The following is a 19,116-nucleotide window of genomic DNA, read 5'->3' as shown; positions in this document are numbered from 1 at the left end:
ATCATACACGTGATTTTTAATTGTTTCGTGTTACAATTTGGTATTAAGAAAAGTTGGAACTTTGTACTCTATGTAAGAAATCGCAAACACCGACGGATTTGACCGATGAATATCTTCATTTAATTAATTCCATAGAATCGTATTTACTGTGCTTCCATCGAGTTAAGATAGTATGCAAAAGTTTCAGTCTTTTACTTACAGTACCGTGTCATAAGTAGTACATTGTATTTGAGTACACTTCGATGACCAGATAATTTTCACTAGACTCGAACGTGTTTTGTTTCAAACTCAGATCGATCGACCGATCATCGATCATCTCTCGAAAATTGTTTACCATCGAATTTGTCCAATTACAAGACAAATCGTTTAGTTTGATTAAAGTATCTCCCCGGCCCAAAATAAGCCTATTTTATTCCTACACGAAGCATGCACAAAGGAATCCAGTCATCGCGGTGGTCCACGCGGCGCGGTGCGATTTTAATTCAGGTTCCACGCGAGCGCGAATCGACCGCAACGTGGAGCAATTTATTTATTGGAGAAAGTGCCCGAGGGCTGAGTCCTCCGTCGCAGCTCCTGTCCTAAGCAGGATTCAATTTGGTCACTGCCCACGATTCCACCTTCAAAGAGGAATCACCGTCGTCTATATAGGCGGGCCACCCTCTTCGTCGACGTGCACAGGCTCGGCCAGCGGCCTCCGCTATTAATCTTATATCGAACGCTTTATCCGCGTCCGCTGCCACCCCCTCTGGCCCCTTCCGGACTTCCCTTTTCTCCTGTATCCCCGTTGGTCGACCTCTTCAACCCTTGGACGAGCAGGAATTTTCAATTCTTTCGAGTACCGCGGCAAACCAGATTGCCCGAGGGCCTCGCCCCGCGATGTTTCGTTCGATCGACGAAATTTCACGTCCACCTGCACGATTCCGAGATGCGTTCAGTGAAATTGCGCGCTACGTGACGCCGCTAATGTCGCACAGGACCCTGCGAACCGGAAGTCCGGATTCCCGCTACGCGAGGAATTCAACGAAGAACGAATGGAATCGAGATTGGTTTAACAGAAAGGGTACAGAAGATTTTTAAAGGAATTTCAGTCTCGTCTGTAGGTTTTACGTATGGCATCGATGATTGTGTTGGGGCATTCCGGAGATAATTTGGGGAGGGGGGCGGCGGTCGTACTGGATTGCTCTGCACGCAAGGATTGTTCCTCGTGGATTGGATTAGTCTTTGTATAATAATATGGAATAGTAGAAAGAAATACTGAGTTATTTAGTATAATCTCGACGCGTCGTGATTAAACGATATCGTTGGAAACATCGAATTACCCATAATCGTATCGGTAGATCGTGATTTTTAACGAATTTATGACAAATTTGCATATATAATTACGAAAGTATACAAATTACTCAAAGCAGACGCATATTTTCGCTTAGATTACATTTCCTTATCTTTGGCCGTAAAAATATGATTTTGTATAAATGATTTTATGAAACCACGTATCTATTTTCCAATCTTACATATCCATTTTACATACATCTTCAAAAGTTAGTGGACATAGGAGAATATCAGCGCATAGTTCCTTCAATTTTGAATCAAAATTATTGCTACCAGCTTCACAAATTTTCTAATTACATTCTTCTTTCCTTATCACCCTTTTACCCATTGTCCACGCAAGATGGCAAGGACAGCAAGAACGTGGATCCAGTTGGCGATTAATCGTACACGGAAATGGAAGGAGGTGGAAACGAGTAGCGGTCGCTTCTGGCAGGACATTGGCCAGGACGAATAAGTAATGTAGAGCTCCATTATGCTGAAACGGTGAAGGGTCTTCGAGCAGGGTCAGCCAATCCCCCGGAGGGCCGTTAAAGTGAAATACTTCTGAATGCAAGGTGGCTGACCGTCTCTCACCCCTCCTCCTCTATCCTTCCTCTTCTTCGATCTCTCGTTTCTTCCTGTTCCTGTTGGACCCTCGACATTCGTACGAGTCCATAGGTAAATCGTTGTTATCTGGACAGTGATAAACCCGTGAATGGAGTTCGCGCCTGCTGGACGAATGAGCGAGGGGAATTTAGAGGGTGAAACCACCCTGCAAGCTACGGGATATCACCGATCGCCAAATAGATGGCTCTGTTTATGCGCACTGCTCTTGGCTCGCTGAGATTTTCAGAGTCTATTTTGAGAATATATAAAGTAGAGTTTAGTGTTTCGGATAGTTCTTTATTGTGATAAATGAACACGACGTTCATTAATTGATGCGAATAAAATTCTTCATACGAGAAACGCTTTCACTCTGCCGAGTAATAGCTCGTGTTTGATCTTCGTTTATACGTTTACTTTCCGCGCAAATAATAAAATTCGACGATAATTGAGGCTTTTTAAAATTAACATAACATGTTTTAGTCGATAATAAATACAATATTAATTCTATATACTTTTATAATTAACAATGGATAACATTTTTTAGAAAATGAAGAAAGACGCTGAAGTCGATCCATGAGATACGGAGGCGCGATTCTCGCGAATAGAAACGTAATTGAATTTTCCAGGGCGCGCACGCGAAAGTTTGTTTCGCCGCCCTCGAGGGGTGGTTCCGTTCGTCTCCGTATGCTGGAGGGGAGCATGCAAACACCACGAGATTAAAGGAACCGTCGTTCCATGCCGTAGTTGGAATCGTGGCCTCGAGACATGCCACTAGCCAGCAAACCCTCCTATAAATAATCCACACTCGATACGCTAATATCTAAACGTGTAAATATGTATACGTACACGTGTAAAAGTTTCACATCCATCGGAATTACAATCGAAATTAATCGTTATTAAAGTACCGACGATATATTAATGAAAATCTATGCTAATGTTTCACGAGCGAGCAGACTTTTTCGATTCACGCAGAAACGTGATAATTATCAGAGCCGATCAATTATTGTGCAACTCACGACGCGCCCCGTAATTAAAATAATGTATTATTTAGAAAGGAATGCCTACGCGTAATATTCGATACTTTCATCCGTTCAGCGAGGAGTTCCAGAGGAAAAAGGAGCGTCCAATTACCGATATTATTACTAGTACGATTAATTATAAAATGAAGATAGCTCGAGGTTACACCGATCGATCCTGAATAATTATCTTCGTATTCCTTGTTGCCTGTTAACTATTTTCCTGACACCATTCTACGTGCAAACGTATTCACCATGTTAATTCATGCAAATCGATACACGACGAAATTCTACGAGAAATCGTTACGGATCATCGAACAGTGGAAAAGTTCGATTCATCCCAATCCTTTCTCGCGTGGAAGTTGGCATAAGAATTGAGGAAGAATGGAGCGTCCACTGGTCGGCGCGAGGTCAGCGGCCATTCTCTGATGATATTGATTAGCCGACGCCCTTAGTTAGCGCCAGCTACACTTTCTTTCCTCTCCTCCGTGTCTCCCACAGTACTTTCCGCGAATGCTCGCCGTCCCGGCCACCCTCCGTCGTTCGAATCACCACGATGGACCTCGGTTTCCACTCTCTTCTCTTCCTTTCTTCTCTATCTCTTTTTCTCATTTACCAATACACGGGAAGTTCGCTTTCTCGCCCTCGTTAGCGAGTAGGGGCGCGAGATACCGATGCGATGGAGAGAGACGGATCGAGGCTAAATCATTCATCAAGCAAATAAGGGGCTGACTCACGTCTCACGCATGCGGGATTATATTTGCGTGCAGCTTTCGTCACGTATGCTATAGCCAGGAAATCCTAACTATCTCGATAGTATTTGGGTTCTTAGATTCTTTTCAGGGGATAGAAAACGAATTCTCGATTTTATCCTACGTTTCGGAGTACAAATATCTGTAGCTGAATATCTTTCTTTTATCTATTTTGATTTACTTATCATTTGAATAGACATTGTTCCATGAATATAGTTGAATATGACAGAGTATAACCTACGAGTGAGAGTGGATTCGTAAACGAAGAGAACTTCGCCGATATCATAATAAGAAGCAACGCGATCGACTCGTGAAAGTTTCGTGCAAACAAACATGAAGTGTTTAATGAAAAGCGTGTAACGGATGCATAATAGAAAATTTGGAATTTCAGAGAATACGATATATCTTGTAACGAGAATTGTCCATGTTGAAAGCGTTATATGTCCCGGGTGTAATTAGACACTGCAGACTGGAACAACATCTAGAATCCAACATTGTTCCCAGAAATTAAGGGAAACGAGGGAAAGCCGGGAAAACTGGCAGGAATAGGGGATTCGGAGGGTTGCTAATTACGTGGACTCTTGAAGGGGGAGAAGCCATTTTCTGCGCAGACACAAACGCCCCAGCGTTATATTAATACAGCGAGAGGGGAAATTTCTTTTGCAATTTGATCCTGATGCTCGATAGTATTACTTGTCTGTAAGAATAAATTCTGAGCGGTTGTTGCCTTGAATTAACAAACACGAAAATCGTTATTCGACTCATTATATGTACCAGTGTATATATTAATATAGCCAGACATAACGGTCGCATTTGGCAATATTGAAAGAGCAAACAATTTCGATAGGGACTAAATAAAGTTTGAAATATTTAAGACAGCAAATTAATGTTAATTTTTGTGTGTCCTTCGCAGGTAAAGTGTGGATAGGCGATAACGAGGTCACGTGGCGGACCGAACAGTCTTTCAAGAGGACCTCACCCTTAAATCCTTGTACCACCACGACTACCACGACAACGACAGGTGGCGGAGCACCGGCACACCCCCACCTGTCACCACCTATTGCCGCCCCCGTAACCACTCCCGATCACAGAAGTCCCAGCAGTCTGCACGTGAAACTCGGTATTTCTCCTGGTAAGTGAAAATTCTAAGTTTCTCCAAAAATTTGTCGACTTCCCACGCCTCAGCACTAATGTGGGTTAACTATATCTCTTTTATCAATAGTTTTATCTTCTCGTAAAAATATCGTAAAACCACCCGGGAATTTCACTCTTTAAACAGTTAACTTTGAAGTTTTCGCGGAAATGTTAAGATTTATAAAGTAAAACAAGGCAGCGAATGATATATTAAAATAATTATTATTATTTGAAACAAGGCTGTTTCTAACGAAAGAAAACTATTTAAGCGTCTACGTAAAGATCGTGACTATCCAGATACGAATTTTACTATGAATAGATTCCAGCAGGAGGTAGTTAAGTGCTAGGTAAAACGATCGGGCAAATCCACATAACTTATGCTTGCAAATACGCGATAAGATCGATCCCGACGCGATCCACAGAAGAAAGAATCACTCCGATGGTGACAGTACTCCGAGAACGGTGGCACTACTCCGAAAAACCGGAGGGTCAGCGGCTTAAAACGGCCTTAAAGCGGGGCTCTTTAAATAATGCAATAAGCTTGATGTCATTTGCCGGACAATAGGAGTGGGGATGTTCCTTTTAGGGAAAGGTCCATCGAAATTGTCCCTCGCAGGTGCTCGCTTTCGACCCTGGCAGGTAGCTCAGCCAATCACGATGCCTCGATTGGCAATGCTCGTCCCGTTTCCTCTTGTACCAATAATTGTCGACAATAACTATTATTATCTTTATGTAGCGTTGCTATGTTTCTTCAGCAAACTTAACGAAATTTATTAAAGTGTATTTTATCTTCTTACATCTTAAACTTTTCGAAAGTAAGCAATTTGTAAGCAATTTGCAATCGAGGAAGTAAGTACAAAGTAGGTATTCACATGTATATCAATATTTCTCAAAGGTAATTAAATTCATAAATTTTATCTTGGGTTGCTATAATATCCCGTACCGAGACTTTATTTGTCTAATTTTATACACTTCTCAAATTACACATGAAAGCAAATGGCACGGTAAAACAGTTTAAATGTCTTCTTATTTCTGTCAAGGAAAGATTCTCTCTCTAATAGTTTCACTTTGTGCGGAATATTATTAAGTTCTAACCATATTCGAGGGATAAAACCGAGGAACTTTCATTCTCATCGTCGTATCGAAATACCGTGCTTTAGTCATAAAATGATATCAGATTCGGAAAGTTATCCACGTTTCCCCCTATGATATTCATATATTCCCGTCTCTAATTAGAAACCGCGATAGAAAAAGATAGGTAGAGCGGAATAATCGTAGATTATTGCCGGAGGCGTTGCGTTGGAAGTGCGGCATCGCCACGCCGCTATCGATCCGTACCGGAAGACGGTCCAACAAAGTGGAGGAACTGAAGGAAGGCGAATTCGCTCCGTTGCGTTCGAACGGTGGCTTCTTTCGTTTGCTTAAATAAACATTGCTCGAACAATAGCGTGGGGGCCCCGATCGGGGGCCTCTTTCGCTGTGGGTAGTTGCCGCGAACGGGAAGCCAATGGAGGGAGCCAGGGCTGAATCCTCTTCCTCTTTTTCCGTGGAAAAGAGAGGAAGCGGCATGTTTAATGCATCGTTCAACATTTCCATGTCAAACATCGCTTTGACTCGCGGAATTTAAAACCGTCTGGCCGGCGCGCACACCAACGTCCAGCCAGGCGATACGTGTGTGCGAGCTGATGGGAAAAACCGGCCATCTTTATTTACCGTCGAGCCGCCGCTGGACAAGGTGCGCCGAGGCTCGATAAGGGCACCGATCGATAAGGGTCGAAAGTTGAAAGCCGCGTGGTTGTAACGCGAGACGACCTAGCTTCTTCGTTCGTCGTTTGTTAGCTCATCGGGATGTTTTCGAGGCTGTGTATATATAGAATGACATCTCGCGTTTTTTTATATTTACGAACATTTGTAATTTTCGGTATTTTTCACATTTTTACTAAAACTTAGACACGTAAACGGATATCAATGGCAAGCATTTTGTCGAGCGTCTTGAATGTTTGCATTCAAATTGAGAAAAGTGTTGACAGAGGATACCAAGTTATAAAGATGAAATCTACCTCGTTATCCTCTTGTTTAGAATGACTCATTGCTTTCGAACGATGGTAATTTTTTCTGTAAACCCGAAGATCAGAAGAATTGTATCTTTGCATCGGTATATTTTATCAAACTTCTATAGACATTTAAGAAGGACGAAAAGCAATATAGGAGTGGTATTTCGATCGTAGTCTCGGCTTTAAGAGCGGATACAGGCCAAAGAGCGCGGTCCTTCCGAGTCTATTTGCCTCGCAAAGCTATCCCGCCTAGCTGCCAAGTGTGTTTATTCGGTATATCAATAAGGACGAAGTGGACGAAAGCGAGGACGAGGTTCCCCAAGGGTTTCGTCCTCTTTCGCTGCTCGTCTCTCTGCCGGACAGTTTGATAACATTATGTTTCTTGCGCCGACATATGCACTGGCCGGTTTTTGAAGAATGAGGGATAGAACCCTAAAACGTTGTACCGCACCCACCGTGGACACATGTCGAAACGATGATCCTTTCGCCTAGGAAATCGGTATGAACCCTAAAATGGATCTGTGAAAATCTATAAATCATTGGAATAATTAAAGAAACGGGTCGGGGGTCCATAACTCTATCATAAATTGGAAAAAAGATAAATGAACTTTTTCTTGTTAAGGTTCCTTGTAAAGGAAGGTTGACGCTTTTTATAGATATCCATATGAAGTATCGAAGATTATGCCATAGTTACGGACTCGCGGTTAGTCGATATATAAATTTTTATAAGAGTAAACGCATCGTTCTTCCGATATATCATCCGTCAGAACGACAATTCTTCGAAGCACGTGTACGCTGTAACCATAGCCTTCGTCGCTCGTTAATTGGTTATTGAAGCCAAACAAAAGATAAAATTAAGAGGCACGCAGAGGAATTACGGACAAATGCCTTTTAAAAAGTAATCTTTGAAGTCAGTGAACTGTATAACGTAGTCTCGTAGTGTGTAAATTACGCTGCCCGGTTACGGAAGGATCCTTTCTTGCCGCTCTCGGATGTATCTCTCCCCTGGGACTATCATTCTTCTCCCTGGGCTCACCCTCTTCCTCGTAAGGTATTTAAATTCCTTTTATTTGGTCAAGCCCGGTCAAATTATTTCGCATGCCAATTTATCTCAACATATTCAATACCAAATAAGAAAAATACATATTATTTTCTTCGTAATAATCTATCATGTCGTCGATTTGAAGTTGATGGTTCGATGTACTTAATCTTCGAAATATTTCGAGGAACTTTCCGAAATTTCCTCGGGAACGTGTTTCAATGACGGTACGAGGCCGTTCGTATCTCCATTTTACCGTGTAGTTTGAAATATCGAGCAGCGGCCATATGCGAGCCAATAACCACGGCTACGCGTCGCTGGTGTACGCGAACGTTTCATATACGGCGGCGCAAGGGACGCGTACGGGGAGAGAAAGGGTGACCCCGTGAAATATTGGCTACATAGATTTCAACCATTATTGCCGCGTGTAAAACACGGCGACATTTGGCGCTAAATCGATCAGGCTGCTCGCGCCGCGTCACTGCTCCACCCGCGAGGGGCCAAGAAACTTTTGTGGATTGGCAGAATACTTTGCAGTCTATCACGTCGATTCTCTGATATATTATAGTTGATATAATATTACTTGTTGACAGGAAATTAGGGGCAGTCACGTGCATTGCTCTTATTATCTTTTAGCAAATTAGAGATTAGTCGATACACAAAAGTATTGATTTATTTTCATTCAAAGAGCAAAAACGATTAAAGATGATGATTTGACAATTATCAAGCGTTTTCTACGCGATTATGATTATTAGACTGCAGATGTTTATGCGAATTTGTATTTTTATCAACATAATTAAAGAAATGCAGAGATTTATTTAACCCATGAAATATAACGAGTACACTACGCTTTCAACGTCTTATATATCTTCGCCTATCACATGCAACGTGCGTTTTATGCATTATTGCAGCTATAAATTTCCCATGGATACATAAACAATCACAGTCTAATAATCACAGAGTATTCTAAATTTCTTTAGATATGATGTTCAGCGACGAAAGACTGCGATGAAACGCCGTGAATGGTCGTTGCGGGGCGCTATGTATTTATGGAAGGCCGTGTGGCCGCGGCCTAAGAATAACAACGGATAAAGTATTCTCGCCATGAATATTTCGTATCTTCTATGGGGATCTCCCAGCTCGAACGTCGTTCAAATTGAATTCTGATTTAACTGGCCGCGTCTTGCCAGCACAGAAATATCCTTTGCGCGGTACTGGCGTCGCTTTCAGAAACGAACAGAAAGAGGAAGAGGAAGAGGAGAAGGAGGAGGAGGATGAGGAGGATGAAGAGAAGGAGGTGAAAGAAGAGGCCACGGGTTCGGGGATCGATCCTTTACGTAGGAATTTCCTTCGAGACGAGAATCGAAGGGAAAGATCTACGCGGCGAGTTTCGCAGTTTCCGCTAGCTAACGCTTTCTGTATTTTTCTCTGTCTCTCTCTTTTTCTCATATAAGTTATGTGATTTATCGTCACGCAGTTAAGAGCCCGGATTTATAGTGACCGAAGTTGCACCCAAGTTTTATGGCCGGTCGAATTGTTTCGAACTGCGCTGAAAGCTCTCTCCTTCGCCTTCGAGCATGTTCTCGCGCGATGAACAAGCTCGAAAATTCAATTAAGTCGAGTGTGGGACGTTCCCAGTTTGACGTTGGTGCTTTGCTTGCAAAGTCCCAGCTAAGGAAAAATACGTTTATTTAAGACAGCTAAGCACAGAACAATCAAACTTGTCGTATATTACGAGACGCTGTTAGTCTTTGATATAATGGAGAATGAGGAAATATTATCAATTACTTTTAGCAAAAAAAAGCCAAGAAGGAGAAAATATAGCGTTATAAGAAGAGAAGCAGTGTCACATAAATTCTATATAGGTAGTATGTAAGGATGCAGGAATATCCGAAGTGCCGAATACCATAATACGTTAAATCAGCGTTTTATGCACGTTGATCCCATGAACTGATCGTTCGAGCTCCATGGCGGAAAAAAATGAGATGCACGGCGGTAATTGATGACCCGCTTTAATAAACCGAGAGACATCGTTGCGGCAGAAAGCTCGAGGCAGTCGCGTGGACTCGAGGCGCGAGCAGCTGCTCGCCGCAAATTAGTATGGGGCTATAAACGATAGCGGTTTCGACAGTGTTCGAGTAATGTGTAGCTTGCATCGGTAGTTTAATTAAAGAGTTAATTAGGTTACGACAAAGTCGCGTTATTTCCCTCGAGAATTTATCTACAAGTCGTGCTACGTCCTCGTTCTGTTTCCTCGTGAAACATCGTTCGCATTGTTTGCATTTTCGCATTATCGCATAATGATTCCGGTTACGATTTCTCATTAAACATTAATAAGCGATCTCTTGGAAAATACACACACATGTCGATCGCGATATTTATGCAATGGCGCTGTACGTATCGTGCACAAGCCAACGATTTTACAGCATATTTCGGAGTGGAGTCGAAAAGAGATCGCAATTATCCCAAAAATTTATAATAACGCGAGATTTACCATAATTAATCGATTACGCCGGGACGTGCGTTGGCTCGCGAGGCACCACGCTAGCCGAGGGAATTTTTTTCAGATCATAATTTTAGATAGGCCGCTCGCCGTTCCCGCTGACGCAAATGGCGGCGTGTAGGCAAATTGAGGTGAGATTGGAGGTCAGCGCGATTCACCGGCCGCGGCTCGCCGCCTTGTGTACCGGGCGATACAAAAGCAATTTGCAACTTTGCTTCCCTTTATCTTAATTCTTGTACGAAAATCTTGGAGAGAAGCAAAGAATAAAAGCATGAAAGCAAACACTGAGAGAAATAATGTTTCTTTTCGCATCGCTACAGACGATGTTATCGCACATCATTTTATGATACGATGTTTAGGTTCGCGTGAATTTCGAGTAGCGAAAAGGAGATTACCAACGATAGCGGGAGAATAATCTGCCGTAAGACGGTTCAGCCGTCAGAATCGTAGAACAGGATCCAGGGATGCAGATTAGCGAAAGAGACAAGAAACACGCTTCTATCCCCGTGGAACAGCTATTAACATCGTGATCGCCGAGGCTTCTATTAATAGCGAACGGAGAAAAAGGTCTGGCGGAGGATCGATTATTTTCTTGTCTCGGTTAACGTCACCGTTAGTTCACCGGGATACTTCTCCGACGTTGTGCACGCGTGATGACTCTATTTTACCAAGGGGTAGCGCCTTTTTACACTCTCTAAATTACCCGAATCTTCTTTAAAACTCAGAAAGAAACTGAAACAAAGCGAAGGAAACTAAAAGAAACTGAAATTTCGCGAGAGCGAGGCATGATAGGAAATTATATCGATACACGAAGCGTTTCTGGATGCATGCAAAGAGAGTAGATAAGAAAACGACGCGATAAAAAGAAAGAAACGGGTCTTGGAACGTTGTCCGCCGCTCTATTCGAGCTTCCTGCGATCCAGCGGATGCGCGTGAATACGTAACGAACCGAACCTTACTCTCACGTGTTTCCTCCGCGTCTGACAGCCTCTGTCCAAAGAGAAGCCGTGGAAGATAAACCGAACTACTAATTAAGCCACCAAGACCGCTAGAGAAACCCTCGACTCTTCTATCCTGAAACGTTCGATGCGTGGAAGCACAGGCTAATTCCTCGTCTTTCCTATCACTGGATCAATCGTGGCTCGATTCAACGGGATTCCACGGCTGAAACTGGCCTCTGCCAAATCGAGTAACGCAATTTCGATCGGGCCCATGGACGGCGTTAATATTAATGATCGTGCCCGACCACGTATTCCAGGATTCGTTTTCTTTCGACGTAGCGTTGATTTATGGGGCCATGGTTTTGCGCTGGTGTCTCGTCGGCCAGTCAAAAGAAGACTACCGTTTATTGATCAAGATTTATCGATATGATGGAAATATTTCTTTGAGCGGTTACTAAGAAGCAACGTTCATCGAGGATACATTAGCAAGATACCTTAACCATGTTGTGTACGTTAGCAGGAAAGTAACGAAGAATTTCGAGCATGATGCTCATATTTAATTCGACCTTTGGATTTCTCATTTTCCACGCTGTACGAAGGATGAGGAAGGAATCACCCGGTACGTGAATCGGCGCGAAGCACCGCGTAATACCAAGGGATCACGGTGGACCGGCTAACGTGATTATTATAAAGTCAATACGTTGCTAACTCATCAGCCGGCTCCGCCCTCTAACAGCCCGGTAATATGCACCGGCCAAGAAGTCAGTTACGCTCTATCAGTGCGCTCTTTCTCTTTCTCCTTCCACTCCCTTGTTTCTTTCTCTCTCGATCTGACCCTTTTCCCTCTCCTCCATCGTACACACATCGCGTCTCTTCGTTTCGTTGCTCTTAACTTTCTTCGTTGGCTCGACGACGACGTAGCGTCGCTCGGTCTCGCTTCATCGAGATGGAAACACCAAGTGTGTCTACCTACGTCGAATAGGCACGTAAGTACCGACCTACGCGTGCAACCTACCGTACGTATAACCTACCTTCGGCCTGCTGTTCCTCTCTTACTCTTTCTTCTTTTATCTTTTTCTTTTCCTCTTGTTCTCTCGCTCTTTCCATCGTCCGCTTTTGCACGTGCAATACACGCTCCGCGGTACGGCACGACGTATCTGGCGGATCTCGAACGAGCCGCACGAAATCGCTGCCTGCAATTACCCCCGAGAAATATATTACTTAAGGATTGCTCGCTAAGAACGCAGACGATAAGGATGCTTCCACGTCCGGCGATCACGGTCCCCCGCGTGAACTCGCACTACGTTCGACTCTCCTCACTACTGGTTCGTTCCAGGTTTCCTCTGCGTAGCGGGTAGGTTTAATGGGCTTCGATCCTGCGTGCATCTTGGCTTCGGAGTGACGGTGCCTCTCGTAGGAAATCGGAGAATTTGAATCCCTTGGCGTTCGGCATTCTCTGGATTAGTCAGCTTCACGGTAGCTAGTTTAAAAAAATTTGTCGATGAAATAGAGTCTAGAATTTTTATTTTCGGAAATTTCTTCGATCAATTAGTACCGTTGAGTCATATGTACAATATAAATGATTAGAGTAATCTGCATTAGATTTGAGTTTAATTAAAAAAACTAAAATGTATATATGATTGCCATTGATTAACCCTATCGTATACTCCGCTCAACGAGTCTCCTAAAGCTCATACAATCATTGATACACGAATCGTTCGTCTTTGACTCAAATTTAGCGCCTCGGTCCTTGAGATCTACCGGTACTCGAAAAGTAGCGCAATCTATGGAAACGATAGAGGGTTATCGGGCAGTCTCGTCTCTGTGATAAATACGTGCAGTACAACGTGCAACTGATAACGTAATACTCGAAAAGAGAAAAAGTAAAAGAGGCGAGGGGCTGGAGTGTCTGTTACACGCTTTACGGACAGCAAGGAACGCGTTATTACAGCCAGCTAAAGGTGCCGTGCGAGGGGAGCAGTGACTCTTTTCCCCGGCAACGCGAAGTTCAAGGTCCGTCCTGGGTTGGGTCGTTTCATTCATTCGCATTGGATAGCGAGCTGTGTGTGGTTGTCCCAGCACGTTGAGGAACTCGTGCGCGTTACACGCGGATATAGATCTAGTTGCAATTTTTTGATTCTGTTTGTCCGTATAGATATTTTATAATTGCTTCTGCTAGACACACATACACACTTTTGAAAGTTTGAAAGCAACTTGGAAACCTTGTTCGTACTTTCTAGCGTAGATTTCTGGTTCACAGGAAAGGTACTATTCACAAGATAAATGAAGTAAACTCAACCGCAGTATCCTTTCTTATTTCATTTTAAGTTAAGGACCAAGAATTATTCACGGGCTCACGAGACGTTCTAAACAAATTCTATAAGTATGCTTTTTTCTTTCGTTTCAAATTAGAAACCAAAATTCATATTCGAACCCCAGAACCTAGAAACTTTTCATCTTGGAAACCAAAGATCATTGCTCGGAAAATCTAATGAAACTTATCGTTCGAACAAATGTTTAATATATCAAAGATGAATAACAGACGTCAAAGAGACAGATTGAACACCTAAGTTCCTACCGAAGCAGCAGGTTGAACGGCAGACGCGAGAAAGTTTGACGAAGTGTTCGCACTTAGGGAGCGTGCGTATGGACAGGTTTCCATGGTTAATTTCGCGAACACCGCGGCGATCGCGGCCCTCCGCGCGGTCAACGTGCACACGACGACACTCGTGATGCAACAACATCCTCTCACACATCCTTCGATCATCTCCTATATACGAAGTCCATCGTGGCCAAACGGAGAGAGATGAATTGAACGAACCGCGTGTCGGTGATGGTGTATAGACGCGTGTGTGCTCGGCCGGTCTGTGCAGGGTCAGAGGTTAAGCGGCGTGATTGAGTCTTGCTTACAAGGAGCCGCCCTTCGTTGCTGCTCTCGGTTCCTACCTTCTTCTTCGTGGGGAAGGAAACCATAATGCAATTTAAGCCATAATGCTTGACTTTAAATTGAAAAGATTGCCCGGGGGATGCGAGGGAGCCCGACTATCGTAGCGGCCACGGAGGCGGTGGTGCTGATTCCGTGCTGTGGTTCCAGCACCAGGAGGATGAGGTCGCTTTCAAGAAGGGATGTATCCATTCTTCCACCACGTTTCTGCGTTTTAACACACAGGTTTGGAAAACGCTGCACGCGCGTGATGCGGTTTTAAGCAGCTTACGTCTAGCTGACCGCTAGACGAACAAATCCTTGTGTTCGATATTAATTCATCTATGTTCTTTCAGTCATTTTCGACTTTTAGAAAATTTCTTAAAATATTAAACGTCTTTTCTTCGGTCGAAACGAAAGTAAGGTCGACACATAGAAATTCAAGGACATCGTTGATATTTATGCTTCCAGAAGATTCTTCAGTCTACCAGAATGCGTTCTTTGTTTCTTTCAAAAAGTGCATTGCATAAATTCTTATACGGTTAAGTGTGAAGAGGAGAACGCGTCTTTTTTACGCGTGTACCTAGCAACTACACGTCTATGATCATGTTCGCGCCTAGGCTGGTCGACCTTTACACCTCTCGTAACCGCGTGGTCACCACTTTCAGACGTGGACGACGGCGATTAGCGTGAATCGCTACCTTCGCGTGGAGCATACGTCGTCTGGACGCAGCAGATGGTCGACTTCGATTTAAAGATTTTTCAAGATCCGGACGAGATAGCTTAGCTGCTTTTCCAAGTTGATTATTCCAAGATGAGTCTTTGTTCAGATACGAAGGATGATAAGGGAAATGGTTGGGTTAATTGCAGTGAAAGAGAGAAGAGAGGCCGATTATTCCTAGTGAAATTGCAACGTCAGCAGGTGTCGAAGAAAGGAATTTCCGGCTGGAAGTTTCGGAGATCTAATAATTTTGAGCAAGGAGTCGAACTTGTTCCTTCGATTGGCAAACTTCGCCACGCGGTCCCGCTGACCAGTGGCCATCTGTTGGGTCGTTGCTGTACTGGTACTACCCTTCTTCCCCCTCCCCTGCCTCGCCTCGCTCCAGCTTACATTTCCAATCAATAACCGATTGAACAACCCCCTCTCAACCCCCATCTGTTAGTCCCTCGCATTCCTGCAAGCAAACGGCCAAACAGTCCTGCGTTCCGCGACTCGAGCATGTTGCTTTTCTTGTCCCTGGTGGTTCTCCGAGAATAACGAATACATAATTGTGCGAAGCATTGTGATCGATGCTGGTTGATGGAAGTATTATATAAATTAAATATTTTCCAATGGGCGTAAAGAATTTTTAATAACAATTGGCCTCCAAATACGGTAATTGCAATTATTATTGACTGATGTAAAGTAACATGAAAAGCGTAAAGTATGAAACTTGTACCAGAGAAGTTCAAAAGTAATATATTTTGTAAAAGTTCTTTTAAATTTTCAAGGATGCACTGCTGCAAATCTATAAAGTTCTCCGTGGAAAATTGTGAATTTTTCCAATAATTCTAGCGCCAATATACAGTCACAAGAAAATAGAATATGGCAAGAAGCTATAAAATATAATTGTCGATTTCAATATACGTCTAATCTTCATTCCATGGAAGTCTCTAAAATTTCTTATTCGATAATTCCAAACACATGTATAATCAGGGGTCAGATTTTCGAACAGAAGGGATCTATAGATCGTAGATCCATTTTTTCGAAGATCGAGAATGATGAAACAGGGTGGTTGGGGGTGGCGAGATGATAAATCAGATAGGTGGCAGCAGCTGGTGCTCGGGAAATTGCTTGGCCATTGTATCGGGACGTGTTATTTTGGAAAATCATCTCTCGGCTCTTTGCCTGCTAATTTCGGTGGGTCTTGTGCCCGAAATTATTACCTACTTCCTGGGTCGCGGACCTGCCGGTGGCCGGCAACCCTCGGCTCAGGCATATGGAATCCGGTTATGGACAGCCTATCGGGTTTCTTCCGACAAGCTACGCTTTACCGTTAATTGCGATCGCCTTTTCTTAGTTTCCCTGTTTCCACGATATTTTCTCTACTACATCGAACCTTCCAATGACCTGCCATTTCCTGAGAAAAATTTGGAATATTGTTGTCGGAACCGTAATTGATAAATAGGTGTCTAGGTCTTTTACCATCGATTCTGCTAGATTTTATTTCTTACTAATTTAAAGTTAGGACAAAATCTTGAACTATAGATATTTATTTTTACCGATCTATAAGCCTAAAGTTAAGGGTTGAAGGGATTTCTAAGAGTAATGAACTTCTCGATGAAAGCGTAGATTAGCAAATATTGCAGAAACAAAATATTCGTAGTTCTCTTTAGAATACATTAGAACCCATTAGTTTTACCATTAGGGAAGTAACTATTTGCTTCGACCGTAATCTTTTACGATTTCCAGGGTTTTATAAATATTACCGTAATCATGGAACCGTTTCCAAAAATCCAAAAGTCCTGAGACTTCAAAGTTCGCCGCCACTGAATATTAAAAATTCTAGCAAATATCTAACAGGTCTACCGGGCCTTTACCATTCACGGGTCTCCCTTGTATTCGCCAAATGCATAGATATGTAAATTCACTTTTTTCCGGCTGAATGAGGCGGACTGTTGAAAAATGTCGGGAACTATTCTCGTGGAAAGCCGGCAGCAGCAGGCTACACGTATCTGAAACGTGGGTCTGACGGTAATGAGACTCTTAGAGATCTTTGGAACATCCTCCCGCATTAGCATGTAGAAGGATGTGCCGATCGGGCTGCAAAGGTTTCGAATGGAAGATTGAAATCATTTTAGTCTTTTCAGGTAGCCTTATGAACTCATTAAGTAGTTTTTGTGGTCGCCTTTTCAGCAGTTGATGGACCGACGTTGTTTCTTTTAAGAAACTTTCAAGAAAGATTCTCAAGAGGCTATAATTTGTTCCGTTGCCGAAATTACAAAAATCATAGATCATTGTTTTTCATGAACTTGCATATTGGGGAAATAGAAGGTCGCAATATTACATTTTCTCGATCAGTTCCACGTTTATTTTATTTTCCCCGTTTCATGGAAAACACGGTCGTGACCCTTAGTGTGCTCGCATCATAATAAGGGTATAAACCAGCCCGTACGAGTCGGTGAAAATCTGCCCTCTGACCCCGCTAACCTCTGCTCAGAACTACGACGGACGAGCAATACTATTACACAATGACGCAGACCACTACAGCCTAGGCTGGCTTGACCCCTCTCGACACGGGGCAATAAGAGAATCCTGGTAGAAAATTCGTATAATCGTACCTGCCCGTCTTATCGTATCTTTCATCTTCTACAATCAGACCAAATTACGAAAAATAGTTTCAACAGAAAACGCATGCTTTCCCCTTTACGTTCATAACAAACGAGTTTAATATATCGAATCGCATCGTATGGATACCCGACCCAATCAATTTACCCACGAGTTCCCCGAATTTCACGCCAGAGTAGAATTTCTGTTTTCGAGAAATCGGCGTTAGCCACGCGACCGTTCAGTTTCGAACAATCTGCCAGCTTCCCGCCCGGAAATTTGTCCCAGTCGAACCATTACTGTAGGCACAATTAAAGCCAATAATTCACCAAACCAGGGGGTAGTCCAGTTTCGAGATCAACGAATGAAAGGGCGAGGTGTCCACGTTCCAGATTTTCGAGTGTGTCGATTTTTCCCCTCTCCCGAATCGGACGAGCGGCAGCTCCGCACACACGCGCCAGTTTAACAATGATGGTCACTGACCATTGGCCATCCCTGAATATTCCAAGCTCGGGCGATGATTCAATCTGACAATGGACCGTTCGTTCGGACAATGCTCTGGTCAAATGCACTATCGGCGGCAAACGGTGAATAGGGGTGGTTGCAAAATAGGGGAGGCGAATGGACCCTTACGTTGCTCTCTCCCGCTGCCCCGTTGAAAGCGTGGGTGGCTGAACGGAACGCGGCCTTTCATTTTTCTCTCGCATTTTCTTTCGAGAATGCCCGGTGCTTCTCTCTCTCTCTCCCTCTCTCTCCCTCTCTCTCTCTCTCTCTGAAAATTTGCTCGATTCTGAGTCTGATCGATCTTGAACATAGAGAGGCTACGAATGATATATGTCGCGTGACCGGATGGGAATTCGGAGCAAGAGATGCGGGCCATTTTCCAGCTTCGATGCTTTTTTCAGATTCGGTTACCTCTTTGTAATTGAGCTGAATTGAGAGTAAAATCGTATCGACTGGTATGACTTCTATTTGCTTCAGAAATATATAGTAATGATTTGAACAATTGAATTAATTTTTGTTCGTTCCCCATTCGTTCGCCATTATTTATATGTTCATCTTCTTTTCTTGAACATTTTTTAACGTATTAATGGTTCGTCGTATAAAACACGTCGATGAAAAACTCTAAGAATTTCTGCTCTTCATTATACCGAAACAAGTAAAACATTGCGTACGATAACAGTATAGGGGAAATTGGTAATGAGGTGCTTGATTGTTTGATTAGAACCCCACTGAAGCGTTTGCTGACGTTGGCCGACTTCGTAGGTCGGTGATAATTGAGCCAATAATTAACCGAGTTAGATAATTTGCAGATCGATCCGAGTGTAAAAATAATTGTGCCCCAGCGTCAGCCGCTTGTACTTTTTCTAGATAACTAGTATTTATATCGACGAACCGTGGGAAGGCCAATTCCATCGCAATTGCTCAATCAACATTTACAATAACGATCAACAATGGCGAACAGCCGGGATGAACATAAATTAAGTCAAGACGTTGCTAATGGAACGACCATTCTACCATACTTTCGCTAAG

General features: G+C 43.2%; 1 protein-coding gene across 2 annotated transcripts in view; it reads left to right on the top strand.

Annotated features, from left to right (window-relative positions):
* LOC100644394 (POU domain, class 2, transcription factor 2) overlaps nt 1-19,116 on the top strand; it is a 123,829-nt gene that overhangs the window by 60,529 nt on the left and 44,184 nt on the right. For both annotated transcript variants that reach the window (XM_012307915.3, XM_012307917.3), the window contains exon 3: nt 4,596-4,814. In XM_012307915.3, the coding sequence (XP_012163305.1) occupies nt 4,596-4,814 (219 nt within the window). The remainder of the gene's footprint in view (nt 1-4,595; nt 4,815-19,116) is intronic.

This window comes from Bombus terrestris, chromosome 4 (genome assembly GCF_910591885.1).
Source record: "Bombus terrestris chromosome 4, iyBomTerr1.2, whole genome shotgun sequence".
Classification (NCBI taxonomy): Eukaryota; Metazoa; Arthropoda; class Insecta; order Hymenoptera; family Apidae; genus Bombus; species Bombus terrestris.
This window is presented reverse-complemented; position numbering and strand designations above follow the sequence as displayed.